Consider the following 25,367-nt stretch of genomic DNA (forward strand, 5'->3'; position numbering starts at 1 on the left):
CGACGAAATAAAACCACATAGCCTCACTCTAATTTCACCGCTTGGCTTTTCTAGGGTCATATAAAACAATTAGCAACAAAAGTTTAGAACGTTGGACTGCCGCAGCGGAAGGTTATGTTTCAAATCTCACCGGTGTCAGAGGAATTTGTATCGTAACTGAATGTCGGATACCAGCAACTCAGCTGTGAGTGTGCACCTGGGTCAAATCAGGGTAATAATCACGGGCGAACACAGTGATGACTCTAGTGTCTACTAGACTAGCCCTATACTGTATTGTTACGGTCTTAAATGAAGTGCTCTGGCACCCTTCAAGGCCCTGATCTAATTGGATTGTGCCGTTAACGATCATTATACAAGACGATAGAATCTACAATCGCGCCTTCTTATCTGTCAAGTAGGTGGTCAAAGTGTAGTATAGGCTCCCATAGCTTACATAAGGATACCAATGATAAGGGAGTGCGGATTATTTAATTAGCAGTGACGCACGAAATGATTGTTGGAAGTACCTGGTTTAGGCGGAAAGCGGTAGAGAAACAAACCTGGGCCTCTCCAGACGGGACCATTTTCAACCAAATTATGCGCTAGTAGACACTAGAGTCATCATTGTGTTCGCCCGTGATTATCATTGAAGGCAAGACAAAATATATGGTGGCGACGTCGGCACCAGAAACCAACCAACCAACAACATCAAACCGCACTGGTCAAACGGGAAGAATAAAGATAATAGAATACTATATAATTTCTCCTATCTAAGGTCGAAAATCACAACCGATAACAGCTGCGAAGATGAAATCCGTTTGTTCCGTTCGAAACGTCTCACCATAAAGCCAAAGCTCTTACTGTACAAGAGAATGATCTTACTTTCCTCATGTATTTCTCGGAGACTTGGGTTCTTAGCAAGAAGAATTCCGAACGCTTGGCCGCGTTCGAGAGAAGAATCCTACGAAGAATTGTTGGCCCCCTACATGAGGATGGACGATTCCGTACCCTTCATAACGATGAAATCTATGAGCGATACCATGACCGTCAGGTCGTGGAGAAAATCCGGCTCAATAGGTTACGGTGGGCGGGTCACTTAATCCGTACCGATGAGGATGATCCTACCCGGAAAGTCTATAAGGGCAATATCTATGGTAGAAAAAGAAGACGAGGCAGACCCTGCTTAAGATGGAGCGATAGCGTAGGTCAGGACGCCAGACAGATTTTAGGGATATCGAATTGGTGGACCTCGGCGCAAAACCGGGATGTCTAGAGTTCCTTATTAAGACAGGCCTAGACCGGATACCGGTTGTTGCGCCGTTGATGATGAATAGTCAAAAGGAGGGACAAACATTGAATTAATTTCGATAAAGTTTTATTTTATAAACAAGTCGGAATACCGGAAGCAAGACACTTCGGGTATAAAGATTTTATGTTCATCTTATGTGACAAATTTTCCATGCACCTTTTTCAGTCGTACATGGCTAAAAATTTAAAATATTCCTTAACACGTTGATTGCGACGGCAATTTTCAGAAATCTGGCCTAAAATGACAATTTAATTTAATCACATTATATTATTAACAAGTCGGAATACCACAAGCTCGGTGCTTCGGATAAAAGGTTTTGTGTTCATCTTATGTGAGCAACTCTCTATGCACGTTTCCCATACATACTTAACTAAGGATACAAAATATTCCGCAAGATTTTTCTAAACTCTAAGATACCCATATGTACATACATATCAATGACATAAATAATGTCTTTATCCTAAATAAACAAACATCGTCTACTACCGCATCGATAAATTGATCTAACGCATCTTCACACATTTCCCTTTTTTTCCATGCACAAAGCGCATATATAAATTAGAAACTACTGGTAACCAGGTACACGCATGTCTCTTATATTGGTTTCTACCCGCACATGTCTCCCTCAAGTAATTGACACTGATATGCAAATAACTAAAAAAAAGCCAAAAAAGGAAAACTAAAACGCCCCCATGAACCCCGCCGTTCATATAAGTTCACTTTATATGATTATGACGGCACACCCGTGTTAGGGTGCAATAAATTTACCTGAAATGGGAAACTTTGATCTCATATAACTTTGTTAATGACAGTTTCTCCAAACTTTTCAGAATTATGTCCGATATTATCGTCTATACTGGGATGAATTTAAGGAGCGTTTTCCGATAAATTTCTAAAACTTAGTAATATACTATTATTAACTTTATTTGTGCAGTTCTGGGAACGGGATATATGATATTTTGAAACCTAGATTTCATATAGACCTGTTTCACTTTTCGAGCACACATTATGAGCCGTAAAATGCTATTCGAGCCTTTTCATTTGATATCTCAGATGTCTATATTCTGTGAAAAAAAAATTTGCACCTCCCTTTCGCATGTATGGGGAGCGCCCCTTCAAACTTAACACAAAATTGCACCACTCGCTGCATGTAAAGGGGCACACAGAGCACATGTTCTCACCAGATTTCGTGACCATCGGTTCAGTTGTTTCTGAGTAAAGGATGTGATTAACTAACAGACAGACGGACAAATAGACAATGAATCGATTTTAATAAGGTTCTGTTTCAGACAAAACCTTAAACACTCTAATTCCCTTGCATAGTTATCATCAAAAGCAAACAAGTCGGGAAACCGGAAGCTAGACGCTTCAGGTATGAAAGGCTTTGTGTATTTCTTTTATAAAGAGATTTGGGTGTGCATTTGTCCCATTAGCATGTAGCACGTAAAATATGCATATATTATGTGAAAATAGCCACTTTCAAGTGATATTGACATTCATAGTCTCGAATTTTCAGAGAAGCGACAGCTTTGACCTAGTATTACTTTGTTAGAAATGGTGCGATTTTCACCAAATTTGTCAGGATCATGCTCTATGCTGTAGCCTATATTGTTGCAGAATTTTGTGATCCTAGGTTGAACTTAAGGGGGGTTTTCCTGTCAATTACTAAAAATTATAGTAATGTACGATTATTAACTTTATTTGAACAGGTATCGGTATGGAGGGTATTTCGGAGCCTAGGCACCATACAGTCACAGCCCCCTGATTTTTTTCAGATTTTTCGGTTGGGTAGTTTCTAAGAATGGGTTCGTTAAAAAATGACCACTTTCAACCCCCCGCACCCCCCACTTTTTCAACAAACGTCAAAACTAAGACCGGCTTCAAAAAGTACTAACCGAGACCTTTAATTTGATACCCCACATGACTATATTTGATGAAAAAAAAATTTGCACCCCCCTTTTGCATGTATGGGGACCCCCCCTTAAATTCATCGTAAAAGGATGTAACTCACTATATGTCTGAGCGTTCACAGTTCCTACCTTTCTGCCAAATTTGGTGTCAATCGCTATAACCGTCTCCAAGAAAAATGCGAGTGACGGACAGACAGACAGACGGACAGACAGTAAACCGATTTTAATAAGGTTTTGTGTTTACACAAAACCTTAAAAACGGGGGGTGTAGTTCGCAGCAAAATCGTCCTGTTACTGTATGCAAATGGAAAGACAAACGAGATGTCCTTAGTATTTTCACCATGCATGCTGTCGAAATGGTAGAGGTGCTCAATCGCAATGGAAAAATTTCTAAGAAACCGAATATATTATAATTCGAGGTTACAATGAAATGTGTGGCACTGACCGATCAGATCAAATGCTTTCGTACTACTCATCTCTAAGAAAGACTATTAGATGGCCCAAAAAAATTCCATATTATAGAGATATATACATATAGACAATGCACACACGATTTTTTAAAAAGAAAATTCTTCTAAAATAAAACTGATAAAGTTCAGAGAAGAATTCGCCGTCACGTTGATTGAAGAGAAGTTTCGAAAAAAAATTAAATTGCAAGAGCTCCATTATTTAGAGAGTCTACTACCTACCGAAAAAGCAGCGTCCGACAAAGGAATGTCGTGTATGTACCCAAGCAAAAACGCCGAGAAACGCGTTATTTCTGTCCAGCCTGTAAAGAGAAGCCAGCCCTTTGTGTGGAAGATTGCTTTAAGAAGTTCCACAAACAATAAAATATCATTTCCTTTCTCGAATTTGGACAAATTTTTATAATTATATTTTTTTCGTTTTTAATAAATTTTCTGTTCATGCAAGCCAGCATTGATTTTTTATTCTTTTCCCAGAAGCTATCTGTCGATATTAGCAATGATATATTTCGAGTTTAATTTTAACTTCACAAAAATAGCAAGTAGAACTCCGCCATGCTATTAACATAGTATGCTGGTCCCAAGCCCAGGTAAAGGAGGAGGGTTTGAGCCAACGTACTCTGTACTATCCTCAGTAAAACAAAAATAAAATGCTGAGATCAGGGAACGAGATAAATAGTGTACAGTTGGAATTATTCTACTATGCTAAATCCTACCTGATCTCTCTTGGTGACAGGTCCCGCGACAGGTCGACCAAGAAAATACATACAATGTCGTTACAAACATGATGATCGGATTGAGTCACAAGCCTCGGAGAAATGCTAGGGCGTCCACCTCAGTCGACGCGGCAGGACGGGCCCCGGTCCTATCGAGAAATGGGCAAGGGTTCTTGACGCATGGACGGCGTCAGGACGTAAGCAAGTTAGTCCGAACACAACGAACAAAACAAATACGTATCTGCACGCTAAATGTTGGTACCCTAACTGGAAAGACCGAGGAACTCGCAAGAGCCCTTCGGAAAAGGCGCATAGATATCTGCGCTCTGCAAGAAACCCGATGGTCTGGTGTCAAAAGCTGCGACATTGAACGCGAACGCGGTAAAAATGGCTATAAACTTCTGTATTTTGGTGACCCACACACTCAATATGGTGTTGGCATTGCCATCTCAGAGGGTTTCCGTGATGCCATTAAAGAAGTCGAACGATTTGATGATCGGCTGATGAAGATCACCATTATATCAGCTGATCGCACTATTCACTTCTTCACCGCATATGCACCACAGACAGGTCGACCTGACGCCGAGAAAGATGCCTTTTGGCAACTTCTCGATGAAAAGACTTGTCACCTGCCTGCTGGCGATTATATAATCATTGCCGGCGACCTTAATGGTCATGTAGGTGAAAAGGTAGACGGTAACAGGTGCCATGGGGGAAAGGGGTTTGGAGCGCGCAATAAGGGTGGCGAGTGTATAATCGATTTTCCGGACACCCATGACTTTGTACTTATGAATACATGGTTCATAAAACGATTGTTCCATCTTCCTACATTTTATAGTAGGAACAGTAAAACGCAAATCGACTATATCCTCGTAAGACGCCAACATTTTACCACTGTCACTGATTGGAAAGTCGTTCCATATGAGACCATCGCGCCTCAACATCGACCGTTGATTGCCGTCCTGCGAATTAAGCCACCGATAGAACAGCGTGAGGAACGCACTGGTTTGGTGAGAAGAAAGAAGAAACGGTCTCACTCATACGATTGCCAACCATTACGAATGTGGAAGAATCATGGAATCAAATGAAAGACACGATCCACAAAGCGGCCTCTGCAACCCTCGGGGTCACCAAGCCGGGTAAGTGGTACATCAACCGAGATACCTGGCTTTGGAATGATGGTGTTGAAATGAAGTTTCGTGAAGAAATCTCAACGATAAAACGCCTGCTAATTGGCAAATTTATAAGAATGCCAACCGGGAAGCAAAGAAAGCGGTCGCTGCCACCCGAGCGAACCATTTCAAAAATCTTTACGATAAACTGGACACTCGGGATGGCGAGAAAGATCTGTATCGACTTGCTACAAACCGTAATGAACGCACACAGGATATCGAACACTTCTGTTGCGTTAATGACAAGGACGGTACTTTGCTTACCAGCCGTCGAGCCGCAACGGATAGATGGCGAGAATACTTCGAGCAGATTTCAACTGAAGAATTTGCTCATCCTCCACTTCCGCAATCATTGCCGACATTGGGAGCAGTTCCACCAGTCAGCGCAACTGAAGTCGAGGAGGCAATGAAACGAGTGAAATCCGGGAAAGCCACAGGACCTGAAGACATCGCATCTGAGCTCTGGAAAGCGAAGAGCTGGGATCAAACACTGTGGCTCAGTGAATTCTTTAACCGGGTTATTCAGGAAGGAAGAACACCATCTGACTGGTAAGAAAGTACCACTGTTCCAATATGGAAAAAGAAAGGTAGTCCAGCAGAATGTTCAAATTACCGTCCGATCCGATTACTTTCCCATACCATGAAAATTTTTGAACGCATTCTTGACAACCGTATTCGCGAAATCATTGAAATAACCATGAATCAAGCCGGATTTGTCAAGAACTGCGGAACTACTGACGCAATACACGCTGCGCAGTACTCATGGAGAAACACCGTGAGAAGCATCGCCCTCTTTACATTGCCTTTTTGGATCTAGAGAAAGTGTTTGACCGTGTGCCACACGAACTCATCTGGTGTGCTTTACGACAACACTTCGTGCCAGAACAACTCGTGCGCTGGGTTCAATTGCTCTACCACGATCCGAAAAGTAAAGTTCGAAGTATGGCGGGTGTATCAAAACCGCTTCGTGTCTCTGTTGGTGTTCACCAAGGAAGCGCCCTCTCATCACTCCTCTTTGTTCTTGTCACACGGGATATCCAGCGTCCAACGCCCTACACACTGCTTTATGGAGATGATGTTTTCCTAGCATCTGATAGCAAAAATGATCTCGAGCAACTTGTTCAAAATGGAATGATCGCCTCATGCAACACGGTCTCAGATTGAATCTAAACAAAACTGAATTTTTGACGACCGATCCCCATGAAACAGACACAATCACTGTCAGTGGCAGTGATCTGCCCAGAACTGAGCGATTTAAATACCTCGGGTCAACGCTATCAGCCAATGGAGAACTGCGTTATGGATTTGCTTCACGTATTAACGCAACCTGGATGAAGTGGCGTTCCACAACTGGTCTTCTTTGTGATCGACGTATCAACGAACGTCTCAAATCTAAAATTTACCGTAATGTCGTCCGTCCAGTCGCTCTCTATGTTTCTAAGAGTTGGCCGACTATAAAAGACAATGAACGCCGTCTTGCGGTAATGGAGACGAAGATGCTACGTTGGACTAGTGGCGTCACACGTTTAGATCACATCCGAAATGAGGATATCCGCGATCGTTATGGGGTTGCACCGATCGTGGAAAAGTTGCAAGAGAGGCGTCTTCGATGGTATGGTCACGCAATTCGTGCAAACGAGAATTCACTTGCCAAGATTGGTCTGAACATCGAAGTCGATGGTAAACAACCAAAAGGCAGACCTAAACAACGATAGCTTGATACTCTAGATGGGGATTTGAAAGCCTCGAGATTGCACCCAGATCAGGCATTCGATAGAGCCAAATGGCGAAGCCGATCACGACGAGCCGACCCCGCTTGTGAACGGGACAAAGGCTGAAGAAAAAGAAGAAGAAAAATAGCAAGTAGACACAGGACGAGATAACTCGAATGTGGCGTCCTAGAAAACAACCCGATCTATAGGTCATCCAGTAGTTGGCAGTCAACATATGAATATACAGAGGCCAGCATCCGTATTCGTACACCGTGAGTATTGAGGGAAAAAATTAAGTAATCATGAAAAAATAAAGAATTTTAAACATTATTTTTACATTGCGTAAATTTTATTTAAATACAATATCTAAATCCAATTAAATTTACAAAATAATATTCAAATTCAATTACTCAACAATAAAATAAAATCCAAAAATTAAGTATTCAGTTAAACTGTCGTATAACTAAACGACGCATTCGTATTCGTACGTTATGAATTTCGAGAAAAAACAACGAGAAAATTAAGCATTTAGTATTTAGTCGGGTAGCCTTTGTTTTTAATAACATGTTTTAACCGATTTGGCATCGACCTCACCAATTTTTCTGTAAATAGAGGGGATATTGCACTCCATTCTTTTCCGATTGCATCTTTCAAGTCTGCCGCGTTTTTTATATTATATTTTTTTAACCCTCTTTTAATTTCCGACCACAAATGTTCTATCGGATTAATGTCCGGTGATTGGGGGGGGGGGGGGGGGGTGTCTGTAATACTTTAGGGCAATTATCATATAAAGTAACCATAAACGCGAATTGAGAGCCGTGTGTTTCGGATCGTTATCTTGATAAAAAATAAAGTTATCTTGTATTCGTAATTTTTCCGCGCTTGGGTTTAAATTACATTTTAAGATATTCACATATTTGGCAGCATCCATTATTCCATCAATGAAATGCAAATTGCCCGTTCCTGCTGCAGAAAAACACCCCCACACCATAACAGATCCTCCGCCATGCTTTACGGTGGGTATTAGGTTCTTCGGATGCAAGCTTGAATTCTTCTCTCGCCAAATTTTTCCAATTCCGTTCGAGGTGATGATATTAAATTTACTTTCGTCTGTAAATATTACCTGTTTCCAGAAGTCGTAATCCTTGTGAATATATCTTTTCGCGAAATCTAACCGTTTAATTCTATTTACTTTATTGATATACGGTTTCTTTCTTGGTACAGAGTTAAAGAGACCATACCTTTTAAGTGTCCTTCGGACGGTATCAACAGAAACTATTTTATTAAAATGTTGGTGGAGTCTTGCGGTTATCGTTGTAGCACATTCCTTAGGATTTTTTTTTTATTTGCCTTAAAATAAAACGTTCGTCTCGCGGTGTCAACTTTTTTCGTCCTAAATTTCTCGGCTTATTTCCCAGCATATTCTCCGACTTGTACTTTTGAATTATATACTGAATCGTTGATTTAGCTCGACCAACGATATTACTTATCTCGCTTAACGATTTTCCCTGATTATGTAGGGATACAACGATTTCACGGGTCTCTATTGAAGTTTCCTTGCCTTTTCTGCCCATCCTGCACTTTTTATCACTTCGAACACTTGTTTCGAACTACAATGACGTTTTTGAGTGCTAGAAAAATTCTAGAACAGAAATCATTTCTAAGAATATACCCAAAAATTCAACAGCTGAAATATAACGGGACATTTTTTGCTCGTACGAATACGAATGCGTCGTCGAGTATCGATCATGATTTTTGTTAATTGCTGTTCTTTCGTCAAGTACAGTTTGTGTTGAATTTAGGAAAAAAAAAATTCACAGCATAAGTGATCTTCTGTATATAAATAAGACATAAATGAATTTAGGTGTGCATTTTCAGTTATAACTGTCGCGAAGAACAATTTTTATTTTATAGTGTCTCAAAAGAAATGTTTCATACGAATACGATTGCTGCCGACTGTATGTATTTCGAAACTCCAACTCGATCGTATATACAAATTCACTTTATATTATTCGCGCATTAGAATGGAATAATTTCAGATGAAATACACAATATTGACCTTCTGTAACCTTGTTAATAATAGTTGGATTTTTTCAAAATTGGGTATTATATCATTACTTACAAAGGTACTAAATTGTCTATGCTACAATGAACTTAAGGGGAGTTTTCAGGTATAATTCTAAAATATGGTAATATATTATTATTAACTTTATTTGAGCAAGCATCGATACAGATACAACATTATGATTTTTTTTAAAATTTTTCGGTTGAATAGGTTCTGAGAATGAGACTTGTTACACTTTTCAAGGCACACATGTCTTCACTCACCTGTGTTTCACCCAATATCAGAAAAAAGATCAGCTTCAAAAAATACCAATCAAGCCCTTTCTTTTCATACTCAACGTGACCATCCTCAGTGAAAACAAGTCGGGAAACCGGAAGCTGGGCGCTTCAGGTATGAAAGGTTTTGTTTGCTTCTTCTGTGAGTATATCTAAGTGTAGAACTATTCCTTTTGTACGTAGCCCTTTATGTATTTGCATTTAGCATGTCTGATTACCCACTTGAATGTGATATTGATAGTTAGATCCAGTAAATTTACAGGGGAGAGTCAATTTTGAGCTACTGTAACTTTCTTAGTAATAGTATGATTTTGATCTAACTTGGAGATAATATTCATATTATATTTTATACTACTACCAACTTTATAACTCTGGGATAAATTTAAGGGGGGTTTTACTCAATTTCCCCAAAAATACGATAATATACTATTATTAACTTAATATGAATAGATATCGATATGGAGAGTATTTTGAGGCCTGGGCACCATATAGAGGCAGCTTCAGATTTTTTGGTTGAGTAGTTTCTGAAAATGGCTCCGTTAAAGAAATCATCACTTTCCAGCCCTTCCACTCCCCGCCTTTCTAACAAATCTCAAAACTAAGTCCGGATTTGGAAAGTACTAATCGAGAACTTTCATTTGATACCCAACATGACTACAATCGGTGAAAAAAAATTTTACACATCCCTTTTACATGTATGGAGACCCTCCCCCCTAAATTCAACCTGGAAGGATATCACTCACTGCATGTCTGGGGGTCCGCAGTTCCCACCTTTGCACCAAATTTCGTGTCAATCGGTATAGCCGTTTCCGAGAAAAGTGCTTGTGACAGACAGACAAACCTGTGAAGAGTGGCCAGATCTCCGATCAGGCACGACTCCAGCTGGCGGATTGAGGCGTACCTATTGATGTGTAAATATGTGTTCATGCACTTTTCTTTTCTGACTGTGCATGGGCTAGTGTTTGCTCATCTCTGGTGCGTGGACCAAAATGATTATGGGAAGGATACCCAGAACATAAAACCACCATGGAAGACGAGAGAAGGAGAAAACTTACGGTGCAAGGGCTCGGAACCCCAGTACCGGTGGCTTTTGGGAGTGAGCAAGCGGGCTCCCGGTAGTCGATATCCCTCAACCGCAGTACCTCGGTGGTGGACAACTTGGCCACCTTGGCATATAATGCTACAAGTGATTTGGATCTGGAGAAGGAGGTGTTCAAGCGAAGTACGACCTTATCGAGAACACCAATAACAAGACTAAACAAAGATGAACTGAAGGCAGATTTTTGGTCGACAAAAACCGTGACAACGCCCATATGTTCAAGATGCTCGACAGCAGCAGGTGCGCCAGGAACAAGGAAGGGATCCATTCAAAAGAAGCTCATCAACTTTGAGATCTCCAATGCCAAAGACGATGAAGGATAAGGTACAGGCAAGGGCAATAAACGCCAAATGTGAAGGACCGTGTAAAAATTGTTACCCTGCCGGGACTTATAGAAAGCAGAGTCCCGATCCGGACTAATTACCCTACACCCAACTTGGGGCAAAAATAGTTGAGCTGTCCGAGTTTATCAAGGACAAGCACAACGTGCACCAAGCCATAAAGAATATGGTGAGGGCTATTAGAATCCTCTATAATAGACCAAAAATGGAGGAAAAGAATGCTAAGGATACGCCGAACCCCGTTGTGCCAACAGTGCCACAAGCAACCCAAGTGACACCTAACCGTACTACCATCGAATCCGGGCGAAATAAACGAGTACGTGAAAAAGAGGGGGTCCTTTAAATAACCAGCAGGCGCCTAAGAGAAAAAAGGCGGACAGGAAACTCTGAAAACCAGCACTAATAGCTCTGAAGGAGGAAAGCGTACAGCGAATGTAGAAAAGTCGACCAGCGTTGCGAAGCCTAAGACAAACAGAAACGATGGATGGACTAGTCACCAGAAAAAGAACGAAAGGAAAAGCAAAAGTGCGAACCCGCCCGGATGCGATTGTTATCTCCAGTAAAGGCAATCTGTTCTATGCGGAGATACTCAGAAAGGTCAAAGCAGATCCCGACCTAAAAGATATGAGCGGAAATGTGAACATAATCCGAAGAACCCAGAAAGGGGATCTCATGTTCGAGGTGAAAAGATCCAGCGTGGGCAAAACTGATGGCTTTCGCACTCAAGCGAAAAACTCACTTGTGGAGAATGCCGCAGTGCGTGCCCAAAAACATGAGATCTATATACAATGTAAGGATCTCGATGAAGCAACATCGAAAGGAGAAATTTGTACTGCTCTGAAGGCGCAATTCAAGTTGGAAGAACTTACCGAGGAGTCTGTTGTAAGTTTACGAAAAGCCTATGGCCGTACTCGAACGGCCACAATACGAGTACTAGCGGAGGCAGCGCAGAAGTTGTTGGCGGCCGGAAACGTTTGGGTTGGATGGGTTGTCTGCCGTTTAAGAGAACAAACTTCACTAAAGAGGTGCTTTAAATGCTTCATGTTTGGACACTTCACGAAGGCATGCACCAGCAGCATTAATCGATCCAATCGATGCAGAAGATGTGGGGAGAAAGGCCATATTACCAGAGAGCGCGGTAGGGATCCCAAATGCCTATTGCGCGAAGTAAAAGGCCAGGATAACCGGCATATTGCCGGAAGTGGTAAATGTCCGGAATTTAGGAAGGCGCTCACCGCAATGAGAAAATGAGGTTTAGTCAAATAAACCTGAACCATTGCAGGGTCGCACTACTACGTTCGAATCTGAGATGGAAATCGCCATATAAAGCGAACCGTATAGACACCGTCACGGTGGCATATGGGTCACAGATTCGACTGGTGGAGCGGCGATATGGGCTTGTGGTCGACAGGCCATACAATGTACTGCAAGTCAGGCAGCCATTGGCTTTGTGTGGGCGAAAATAAGTGGTGTATATGTATACAGCTGCTACGCCCCGCCAGGTCTGACACTGTCTGAATTCGAGCAAATGCTTGATAATCTTGTTCTCGACGCAAGGGGACGAAGTCCAAAGGTGATTGCTCTTGATTTCAATGCTTGGGCCCTAGAGTGGGGTAGTGCTAAGGGACGCAGTTTATTAAAAGCTTTCACCCAGATGGACATAGTTTTGGCTAACGAAGGTGCTGTAAACACCTTTCAGAAAGCAGGGTCAGGCTCGGTTGTAGACCTGACCTTTGTCAGCCCTGTGCTGACGCGAGGTATGTTCTGGTGCGTCAGTGAACGCTACACCCACAGCGATCACCAGACGATCTTCTTTAAGACATGTGTCGAGCCACAGGGCAAAGAGCTATCATGCCCGAAACCGAAAAAGATTTCAGGCTGGTCTGCAAAATCTTTGGATGAGCAGATCTTCATAGAGGTGTGGTTAGATCAACCTGATAAAACAGGCGTCTCTACGGAAAGAGCCGTCCATCTGGCTCAATGCATCGCCAAAGCATGTGACGCGTCCATGCCTAGAAGAGTGGCTCAGAGGGCGGTAGGTGGAGTCGATCAGGGGCAGAAAGAGTGCGTCTATAAGGCAGCCCGCAAAATCCTCAAGCTCGCCATCCAGCGAAGCAAAAGGGAGTGCTTTAAGGAGCTCTGATCAGAAGCGGACATAAACCCGTGGAGGGTGCCTACAGAATCGCGATGGGACGATTCAGAGGCCGTTCATCTCCGTAGATCACGTGTCCCACGCTCTTGCTAAAAATCATCCAGGGGTTATTGCCCCAGCAAGAGGAGAGCACCGACACATTCCAACCACCTCTGAATGTGACGGCAATTCCGCTAGTCACCAGAGACCAGCTGTTGGATATCTGCAGTAGAATAGGAGACAACAAAGCGCCGGGCCTGGACGGAGTACCGAATAAGGCCCTTAAGCTTGCCGTGAAATCCAGACCGGACATGTTCGCTGAATTGTTCGAAGCGTGCATGTCCGAGGGGATATTTCCAGCGGCATGGAAGCGACAGAGGTTGGTACCTCTGACTAAGCCTGGTAAACCATCCTCACACCGACCCATATGTCTCCTGGACACGGTGGGGAAAATGCTAGAGCGGGTAATCTATAATAGACTACTCCCAGTTGTTGAGAGCCAAGGCAGCCTTTCAGATCGGCAGTATGGGTTCCGTAAAGCCAGATCAACCATTGATGCCATCAAATTGGTTACTGGCTTGGCCAAAGATGCAATTCACGGAAAGGGTAGAACCAGCAAATATTGCGTGGTAGTAACCCTGGATGTGAAATATGCATTCAATTCGGCCAATTGAAATCTAATACGGAAATCCTTAGCGAAGGCTGGTATTCCCGCCTATCTCGCTGCTATCGTCGATAGTTATTTAACTGAAAGGAGGCTTTGTTAAAAGTTGGCTAAAGAGCTCTGGTCTGACACTTGCGAAGGAAAAAACGGAAGCGGTTCTCATCACTAAGCACCGGAAGAGAAATTACGCCTGTATTAGGATCGGGAATCATATCATCACTTCCGAGACAACCATCAAATACTTGGGGGTGGTGGAAGCTTAGCTATAAGCAACATGTGCGGTATGTTTGCGACAAATCATCAACTGCAAGTATGGCACTGACAAGGATGATGCCGAACGTGGGAGGGCCACGGCATACCTCTAGGTTGCTTATAGCCAGGGTGGTGACCTCGATCATGCTCTATGCAACCCCAGTTTGGAGGGAGGCGTTGCGGATATCAGTGAACGCTACCAAAGTGAGGTCAGTCTACAGGTGGAACATTCTGCACAACGATGTGCTTACTCTTCCCCTTCCGGAGGAAGCCACGGTGGTGGGCTACGTCGACGATATAGCGCTGGTTGTGGTCGCAAAGCACCTCGAAGATGCTAAATTATACTCATGCGTAGCGATCAGTGCTGTTAAGGGTTGGCTAGAGAGTTCTGGTCTGATACTTGCGGAGGAAAAAATGGAAGCGGTCCTCATTACCAAGCGCCGTAAATTGGGAATCATATCATCACTTCTAAGCCTGCCATCAAATACTTGGGAGTGATGATAGACGGGAAGCTTAGCTATAAGCAACACGTGCAGTATGTTTATGACAAAACATCCACTGCAAGTGTGGCCCTGACAAGGATGATGCCGAACGTGGGAGGGCCACGGCATGCTCCCAGGTTGCTCATAGCTAGGGTAGTTAGTTCGATCCTGCTCTATGCAACTCCATTTTGGGGAAAGGCATTGCAGGTACATTTAACGCTAACAAACTGAGTTTAGCCTACAGAAGAACAGCCCTGAAGGTATGCTCTGCCTTCAGGACTGTTTCAGATGATGCAGCATTCGTTATCTCTGGAATGATGTCAATTGACATCTTGGCAGATGAGATGGCGAACATATACAATGCGAAGCCAACCTCTTCCTCATCGTGGACGAAGAAGACTGCAAGGGAGAGATCCCTTGCTATTAAGATGGCATAGATGCCCCATCTATTAAGATGGCAAGAGCGGTGGGAACGCTCAGGAAAGGGTCGGTGGACTCACAGGCTCATTCCTGCCATCAAGGAGTGGTTGCAGAGACAACACGGTGAGATTAATTATAATCTCACCCAGTTTCTCACGGAGCATGGAGGATATCTCCAATACCTTCACAGGTTTAAATTGGAGACCTCACCCGACTGTCCAAATTGCGATGGAGTCCCAGAGGACCCAGAACATGTATTCTTCCACTGTCCGAGATTTTTGGAAGAAAGGAGGAATCTAGAGGAGACTCTAGGAGAGGTGCTGATACTTGAAAATCTGGTGTGCTAGCACATAAAGAGAATTGGGATGCGGTCAACTGCATGATCGCATCTATCCAAAATAAACTGCGAAAAGCAGAGGAGAAAAGAAAAACGCGGTCACGTGCGCCGCCGCTGTATAGAAGAAAGGTGACAAAGCTAGAGTGCGCTGACTCCGCCCCGTGATGTAATACCGTATGGATTCGGAGGTGATTTTAGTGGGTAAAAATCCCACACGCTAGTATGTCCAGACAGACACAAAAAGCCTTAAAAAGAACTTTGAAATGTTACTCTAATGAATTTTCAAAACTACTAGATCTCTTTTTTCCGGAAAAAATGCAATTTTGGTGCTTTACCAATATTTTCCAGATGCTCGAGTTCATTTACTTGCAAAAGAGATTTCTGTTAACACCGGATCACTACTTAATATCTAACATTTGTTTTCACTTTTCGAAGTAACTTTATCTTCATACTGTATGCATGTACTTCGGCTAACACTTACCTTGCACACTTTAGCATTGCTCGAGGTAATGAGAAAATGTTCTCAAATGGTTTATGCAATTCATCGCCCCCTTTGCCGTAAAGTTTCATGGGAGGGCTACTGCTAAAATTACGTCTTTCACCCCCACTTGTCAAGCAAATTTCACAACCGGGGGGCACTTGTGAAGATTTCAATGAGTTGGTGGGGTGCGTGGACTCTAAATACGAGGTCAATCGCTCATAGCAAGTATCACTTGATACTTGATGTCTACCACTTACATGAATGTCGCCATCGTCGCGATCTCCGACGTTACAGTTGATATCCGGGGTTTTCGTTCGATTTCTGCTGGGATCACAATCACAGACTACTTCTTCAACTTTGTCTACTGCTTCAATCGATGCCTCTTCAATCGCATCAAAATCGTAGGAGTTGAAATACGCTTGTTCTCGAGATATCTTGACTTTGGCGATTTCAGCAGCTTCGTGCTCAACATCAGTGGCTATTACGACGGGATTGTTTTTATCTTTATTGCTGCATATTGGCATTGCGTTCTTTCAACCGTTTTCCAATTCTTCTATAGCCTTTGTATGCTCGTTAATTTATCAAACCCATGTCACTGAAGCGTAAAACACAGCACATATCCATTCCCTGTAAAGTCCAAGGAAAACACAGCATTACTTTCGAAATTCAATATACTACTGCTACTATTTCAGTGATAATAATTTTATTCAGATATCACCTGTTAAATGATGACAAAATATCTAATCAAACACAGAAAAAAAACTGTTACAAGCGTGTAGGTTCCCATCATAAAGAATATCAATGATGATCAATGAATCAATAGTTAATTTCAGGCTATCCCAAATATTTTATTAAAAACTGACTGAATGACTGATAATCTTATGAAAAAAGAACTTCAAAACAGATCGGACAATACAAATATGAATTTTTTTGCGATTTCCAATTGTAGAAAACCCTCGGTGCAAAACTTTCCCATATACATATGTACATAGCGAAAACTGCTATTTCATAAATCTCATTTACGTGGGAAGACCTCACTTTTAAGAGCTTCACGGTGGTGCCTGCATATGTTACATGGCGATAATTTAAAAAAATATCGCGATGATTTTGAATATACTTCTCAACATCTTAAGTGCATGGCAGGGTCAATTGAGCGTTTGCCTTTATCTACCACAGCACAGCCCTTTTTTCATGAAATTTCTTCAAAGGCCAAAATTCCATAAACTTTTCATAAATAGGGAATTGACCTTTGCTCATCTACATGTTGTACAGATACTTATATAATAAGAGTCAATTTCATTGCTTAGATTAGCAAGGTCATTCGGCCTCATATCGCACTTCTAGGTAACTCAGCAGTGGTCAATATACTCTGCACAGGCAAAGGCGCCTTTGAGTAACATCTTAAGGACTTCGATATCGCTTTTGACAGAAATGCTTCTATAGTACAAGTAATGTACAAACAAGTGCGTTTTCCAACGGTCGCTCTCGAAGCTACGTTCAATAAGCGGTTAACACATTGACATAGTATTCTAAATTATCTGAACTGGGCTTTCCCAAGAACACTATCACTGTGTAAACGGGATATTAGAGTATACGAGTATATCAGAGTAAAGTAAATTCTTTTACTCATTCCACATATGGTGTTTGCAGGTACAAAAGATTCGCACACCAAACGCAATTACATCATTACCGTGAAATAAAATAAGTTGTAAAACGGAAGCTTTGAGTACAGAATTGTTTCACTTATACATATATAGTTCGTGGGGTATATACATTCAATATCCCGATATTCAATTCGACGTAGTATTGGTCTTTCATCTCTTAGCAAGTAATTATTTGACGTGAAGGGGGAGTAAGTTTGGCCTACTACCACTTTGTTAATAATAGTAGGATTTCCACCAAACTTTCTACAATGCTGCTTCATAATGAAACCTATATTACTCCACGGATCTAGGATGACAGGCAGACATTTAGACTGACAGTGAATCGATTTTCACGAGCTTTTCTTTTCAGTAAAAACAATCAATATGAAGTAATTTTCATTTAAAACTTGCAAACTGCCGCGATTGTTAAGGTTTTATGTAAAACAAAACCTTATTAAAATCATTTCACTGTCTGTCTCTCACGCGCAGTTTTCTCCAAAACGACTCCGCTGAGAACGAAATTTCGTGGAAACATGGGAACGCTTACAGCGAGTGAGATAAATTGACGTGGAGTTGAAGGGGGTCATCACGTGTGAAGGTCGTTTTTTTTGCTTTTTTAGACATTTTTTGTGAAAAACTGGATAAAGATACAAATACGAATTTTTCACCATATATTTATTAGTATCTTGAGCATGCGTAGTAGTTTTCCCAGCACGATAGCATAGTTCATTATTGAAATGCAGAGCAATTTATACAAACATCTTCAGAAAAACGGTGTTTTCCTGCTGCCACGCTAGAGGGCGCTATGATCATTTTAAAGAAAAAACTAAACGGCATTTTAACGTACGGGCTTAACTGCAGTCCACAAACTAGGATTATTAAAAAGTATTGAACGCTTAATTTTTAGTGCCTTGTTAAATTTTTTCTGTCAATATTGGTGTTTTTCAAGACTATTTTAATGAATAAAAAAAGCTACTGCATCGATCGCAATTATCCTAGTTTACGGACCGTAGAAATATCTTCCGAATAAGTCGTGAAAATTTCCAGGAATTCCGTTGGATAGATTTTGGGCTATGGTGGCAGCCGATTTTCAATATGCGGTTTCGGGAAAAACGCTTTTATAAATTAGAATGTGATTTTTAGCCGTAAAATCTTCATCATCATCAACGGCGCAACAATCGGTATCCGGTCTAGGCCTGTCTTAATAAGGAACTCCAGATATCCCGGTTTTGCGCCGAGGTCCACCAATTCGATATCCCTAAAAGCTGTCTGGCGTCCTGACCTACGCCATCGCTCCATCTTAGGCACGGTCTGCCTCGTTTGTTTTCTACCATAGATATTGCCCTTATAGACTTTTAGGACTGGATCATCCTCATCCATACGGATTAAGTGACCCACCCACCGTAACCTATTGAGTCGGATTTTATCCACAACCGGACAGTTATGGTATCGCTCATAGATTTCGTCGTTATGTAGGCCACGGAATCGTCCATCCTCATGTAGGGGGCTACAAATTCTTCGGAGGATTCTTCTCTCGAACGCGGCCAAGAGTTCGCAATTCTTCTTGCTAAGAACCCAAGTCTCCGAGCAATACATGAGGACTGGCAAGATCATTGTCTTGTACAGTAAGAGCTTTGACCCTATGGTGAGACGTTTCGAGCGGAACAGTTTTTGTAAGCTGAAATAGGCTCTGTTGGCTGACAACAACCGTGCGCGGATTTCATCATCGTAGCTGTTATCGGTTGTGATTTTCGACCCTAGATAGGAGAAATTATCAACGGTCTCAAAGTTGTATTCTCCTATCTTTATTCTTCCTGTTTGACCGTTTGATGTTGTTGGTTGGTTCGTTTTCGGTGCTGACGTTGCCACCATATACTTTGTCTTGCCTTCATTGATGTGCAGCCCAAGATCTCGCGCCAACTGCCACCTGCTCGATTTGGATGAAGGTAGTTTGTACGTCTCGGGTCGTTCTTCCCATGATGTCGATATCGTCAGCATAGACCAGTAGTTGGGTGGATTTAAAGAGGATCATACCGATCGATAGGGCATCCCCTTGTCGTAGACCGTTGTTGATGTTGAATGGACTTGAGAGTGATCACGCTGCTTTTATCTGCCCTCGCACATTGGTCAGGGTCGGCCTAGTCAGTCTTATGAATTTTGTCGGGATATCGAATTCTCTCATGGCCGTGTGCAGTTTCACCCTGGCTATGCTATCATAGGCGGCTTTAAAGTCGATGAATAGATGGTGCAACTGATGTCCATATTCCAACTATTTTTCCATCGCTTGCCGCAGAGAGAAAATCTGATCCGTTGCTGATTTGCCTGGAGTGAGGCCTCTTTGGTATGATGTTCTGGGCGTATGGGGCTATTCGGTCTAGCAAGATAGAGGAGATTATCTTATAGATGGTACTCAGCAACGTGATACCTCTATAATTGCTGCACTGTGTGGTATCTCCCTTTTTATGTATGAGACAGATAACGCCTCGTTGCCAATCATCAGGCATTGATTCGCTGTCCCATACCTTGAGCACAAGTTGATGAACCACTTGGTGTAACTGGTCGCCTCCATATTTAAACATTTCGGCTGTAATTCCATCGGCCCCAGGCGACTTATGATTTTTTAGCCGATGAATTGCACGGACTGTTTCTCCTAAACTTAGTGGTGGCAGTATTTGTCCGTCGTCTTCAGTTGGCGGGACCTCCAATTTACCATTGTTCTGGTTCAGTAGTTGATCAAAGTACTCAGCCCATCGCTCCAATATGCCCATTCTGACGGAAATCAGATTTCCCTCTCTGTCTCGGCAGGATGAGCATCGAGGTGTATAAGGCTTCATCCTACTGACTTGTTGGTAAAACTTCCGTGCTGGTGCAATTGCTCCCTGTACTTGTCGAGTTCACAGACTTGTTGGTTCTTCTAGGCTTCCTTTTTCCGTCTGTGAAGTCGCTTCTCTGCTCGACGGAGTTCGTGATAAGTCTCTGCGCGTGCCCGCGTTCTTTGAGAATGCAACATTACTCGGTATGCGGCATTCTTCCGTTCCGTTGCTAGCTTACATGCATCGTCAAACCGTCCGTATATTCTACACTATATCATTTGATGTAAAAAAAAAATTCGATTCCGCGGATCCGACACACGGGATGAACCCTCTTAAGGGGTTCCCCATACATGCAAAGGGGGAAAGTACATTCTTTCCCCGCACATAGTCAGATGGGGTTTCATATGTAAGGTCTCGATTTGTACTTTATGAAATTGATATTAATTTCAATCAGTCAAAATGTGCACACTTAAAGTGATACAGGACTCATTTTCAGAAACTACCGAAGAAACTGAAAAAAATCAATGTGGTGCTTTTATATCTAAGCCTCAAAACATATCCCATCCTGATATCTGCTGAAAAAAACTTACTAGTAGTATCTTACGAACTTTTAGAAATGGAGTGAAAACCCCCTTAAAACCTAACTGAGGAACTAAGTTAACCTTAAAGTACAAAATTTCGCACCAATATACAGGACAGTATTGCGCACACATATGCGCATGGAAATCTAGCTATTAGTGTCAAAATCATAGCAGTTCAAACTTATCAATTTTGGCCGAGTTTACTGCATCTATGTTTTTGGTTTTTTTTTTTTCAGTTGGAAAAAATGCTTGGAAGCCAATTAAATTGGGACATTACACTAGTCATATTCCAAGATATTATACTTTAGAAATTTTGTTCGAAAAAATTGAGCCAAGAATAAAAAGTTACGTGAAATTTTTCCGCTGCAGGTTATAACTCTCCGACTGTGGACGTGTAGCGACTCCGTTTTTTATCCGAAACCAAAAAGGTTTCAATTTTACACTATCAACTTATTTTCTAAGAATATAAACCCGAATGGCGGTCAACATAATCAAAAATTTCGAAGCAAAATAATTGAAATTCGAGTGAAATATTAAAATTCCCTGCATGAAGAATCGACCAGTCCCCTTTGTTTTGTGTAAAAAAGAACCTTATTAAAATCGGTTTAATATCTCTGGTCTCTTTTCGGCTGGAAAAAATCCATAACGGAAATGCATCTAAAACCGAAAACGCGCACGTCGAACTTTTACCGACTAGAACCTTCCATTTTTTATCCACTCTTTCCCGGCGGGAAAGAGAGCGATATATTAAAATTATACTTCTTCCCAGCCCTTTTTAAGGTTTTGTGTAAACACAAAACCATATTAAAATCGGTTTACTGTCTGTCTGTCGGTCAGGTGGGAACTGTGAACGCTCACGCATATAGTGAATTACATCCTTTTACGTCGAATTTAATGGGAGGCCTCATCCATGAAAAAAGGTGGTGGAAATTTTTTTTTCTTCAAATGTAGCCTCCACATGGCTATATTTGAAGAAAAAAATTCAATATCAAATTAAGTCTCGGTTAGTAATTTTCGAAGCCGGTCTTAGTTTTGACATTTGTTAGAAAGGTGGGGAGTGCGGGGGTTTGAAAGTAATCATTTTTTTAACAAACCCATTCTCAGAAACTACTCAACCGAAAAATCTGAAAAATATCAGGGGCTGCCACTATATGGTGCCTAGGCTCCGAAATACCCGCCATACGATAACTATTCAAATAAAGTTAATAATAGTACAATACTATAATTTTTAGTAATTGATAGGATAAGTTCACCCTAGAATTACGATAATGCAGCAATGTAGGCTACAGCGTAGAGCATGATCCTGCCAAATTTGGTGAAAATCGCACTATTACTAACAAAGTTATAATAGGTTAAAGCTGTTGCTTCTGTGCAAATTCAAGACTATGAATGTCAAAATCACTTGAAAGTGGATATTTTCGCATAATGTATGCATATATTACGTGCTACATACTAATGGAACAAATGCACACTCAAATCTCTTTATAAAAGAAATACATAAAACTTTTCATACGTGAAGTGTCTAGGTTCCGGTTTCCCGACTTGTTTTGTATCTGCTGCAGGTTAACTTCTACACATTTGCTAATACTGTTGAACTTTTATTGTGAACCGTATGAGGTTGACTATTATCAATACAGTGCTTTCCACTTCAAATTATTTGTGTAAATGGCTTTTTTGCAAATAGAGGGTATTTGAATTTTTAACTATGTACACAGGGAACTGGCATGTCTACCTTCATCTTGTTGCCGAATATGGTCATGTGTAGTACCAAATTAAACGCTTCGATTTGTTCTTTCCGAAGCCGGTGTTAGTTTTATCATTGGTTGCCAAGGGAAAGATAACGCGGGCCCGAAATGGATCAGTCATTTCAACGACCCGTTCTCAGTTCCTGAATATCTGAAAAAAAATATGGTTGAGCTTGGTATCTAAGCCTCAAAAAATCTTCCATACCGATACCTGTTTAAATAAAGTTTATAATAGTATGTATATTTATATAGTGTGTATATTTATTGTAGGCATATTTTCAGGAAACCCATCTTATGTTTGTCCTACGATCATTAACTTTTGCGGTAATATACATAATGGGATTAAGAGATAAATAGAGTATAGTTGGAGTTATTCCACTATGCTAAATCCTACCTGATATCTCTGGGTGACAGGTCCCGCGACAGGCCGATCAAGAAATGCATACAAGCCTCGGAGAAATGCTAGGGTGTCCATCTCAGTCGACGCGGCGGGACGGGCCCCGGTCCTGTCGAGAAATGGGCAAGGGCTCTTGACGCATGGACGGCGTCAGGACGTAAGCAATCCGAACAAAACGAATACGTGTCTGCACGCTAAATGTTGGTACCCTAACTGGAAAGACCGAAGAACTCGCAATACCCCTTCGGGAAAGGCGCATTGGTATCTGCGCTCTGCAAGAAACCCGATGGTCTGATGACAAAAGCTGCGACATTGAACGCGAACGTGGTAAAAATGGCTATAAACTTCTCTATTTTGGTACCCCACACACTCAATATGGTGTTGGCCATTGATTCCCGTTTTGCGAATTACATAAGTCACCGATAAAACAGCGTGAGGAACGCACTGGCCCGCCGCGCATTAAATGGTGGTGATTTGGTGAGAAGAAGGAAGAAACGATCTCACTCACACGATTACCGGCCATTACGAATGTGGAAGAATCGTGGAACCAAATGAAAGACACGATCCACAAAGCGATCTCTGCAACCCTCGGGGTCACCAAGCCAGATAAGCGGTACATCAACCGAGATACTTGGCTTTGGAATGATAATGTTGAAATGAAGCTCCGTGAAAAGAAACGCCTCTACCACAAATTTCAGAATGTTTAAATTACCGTCCGACCAGGTTACTTTCCCATACCATGAAGATTTTCGAACGCATTCTTGACAACCGTATTCGCGAAATCGTTGAAATAACCGTGAATCAAGCCGGATTTGTCAAAAACTGGGTTATGAAATTGCTTCACACGTTAACGCAACCTGGATGAAGTGGCGTTCCACAACTGATGTTTTTTGTGATCGACGCATCAACGAACGTCTCAAATCTAAAATTTATCGCAATGTCGTCCGTCCTGCCGCTCTCTATGGTTTTGAGTGTTTGCCGACTATAAGAGACAATTAACGGCGTCTTGCGGCAATGGAGACGAAGATGTTACGTTGGACTTGTGGCGTGACACGGTTTGATCACATCCGAAATGAGAATATCCGCCATCGTTAAAGGCAGGCCGAAACAACGGTGGCGAGATACGCTCTATGAGGATTTAAAAGCTTCGAGATTGCACCCAGATCAGGCATTCGATAGAACTAAATGGCGAAACCAATCACGACGAACCGACCCCGCTTGTGAATGGTACAAAGACTGAAGGAAAAGAAGAAGAAGAAAAGGGAAGCCTACTTTACGAGGATGAAAAAATCGAATTTTTTTCCGCGTCAGTCGATTTTTAACATATTTGGGAATACATAAAGTTACAAATTCTAATATTCAATCTTTCCATAGATAAAAAGCAAAAAGCAGATGAGTGTCAGGTAGTTACGCTGCTTATGGACTACAGCACGCTCGCTTCCTTTTAATTCTAGCCAGAATTCTTTACTTGAAAAGGTGACACACGTTCACGTCGTGCCATAAAACTGTCTATTGAAAAAATACCCCATGTAATAATTATCTCGAAGAGTCTCTACTTTGAAGTTCCTAGTATTAATATTTATTATTATTTATTAGGAGGAATATTAATTGAATTCCCTGATCCAATTGGATTGTTGCGCCAACGATTATTATTATTATTATAAATTCTGTCCAAGAAATGAAAAATGCGAGAATAGCAACGTTGGATGATTATTTCTGTACATTTGAATCTCCTCGACATAAAGCACCCTACTCGATTGATCGATGAAGGAGTTGAAGCGCACATCCGTCCAATTTATACAGACCTCTCTAGTGATGAACTTTTAACAAGGTGCTTCAGTGGTTAAGATTCCAAAAAAGGCACCCGTTTTGAGTGTAACAGTCGGAAGGGTATCTGCGTGCTCCCTGCCCGATAATAGCTAAAATAACCCTGGAATGCTTCAAAGAACATCTCCAAAACTTGACCGACAGGTTTCGCAATTTAGATCTTCGCTGCATCTCCATCATTCATGAACAGGGAGTGTATCTGAATTACTCTAGGTGGGAGGAGCATTCAGGAAAAACTAATAACGCAACTAAACTTAAACACCTCTACTACGCTGATGACATCTATTTGCTCTCTCATCGGGTCATGGACCTTGGCCAAATGACTCTGGATTTGGAGAGGCAAAACCAAGGTTCTCGGTCTGACCGGCCATCGCGTCCTCCCTATCTGCATTAATGGGCAAAGCATCCAAAACGTTGATCAATTTTTATATCTCGGAAGCGTGGTATCTGCGGCGGCACCGAACTAGATGTTGCCCGACGCATTAACGCTAGATCCGCTTTCACTGCGCTATCTAAAATCTGGAATTGTAGTTTCAAAACTAAGATCAAGTT

The 25,367-nt window shown here is 41.8% G+C and overlaps 1 protein-coding gene across 1 annotated transcript in view; it reads right to left on the bottom strand.

The window, feature by feature from the left end:
* The window catches only part of LOC119659720, a 368,046-nt gene that overhangs the window by 285,728 nt on the left and 56,951 nt on the right, over positions 1-25,367 (bottom strand). The window contains exon 2 of the mRNA XM_038067975.1: positions 16,067-16,436. Within this exon, the coding sequence (XP_037923903.1) occupies positions 16,067-16,080 (14 nt within the window). The 5' untranslated portion in view covers positions 16,081-16,436. The remainder of the gene's footprint in view (positions 1-16,066; positions 16,437-25,367) is intronic.

Source organism: Hermetia illucens, chromosome 6, assembly GCF_905115235.1.
Source record: "Hermetia illucens chromosome 6, iHerIll2.2.curated.20191125, whole genome shotgun sequence".
Taxonomy (NCBI): Eukaryota; Metazoa; Arthropoda; class Insecta; order Diptera; family Stratiomyidae; genus Hermetia; species Hermetia illucens.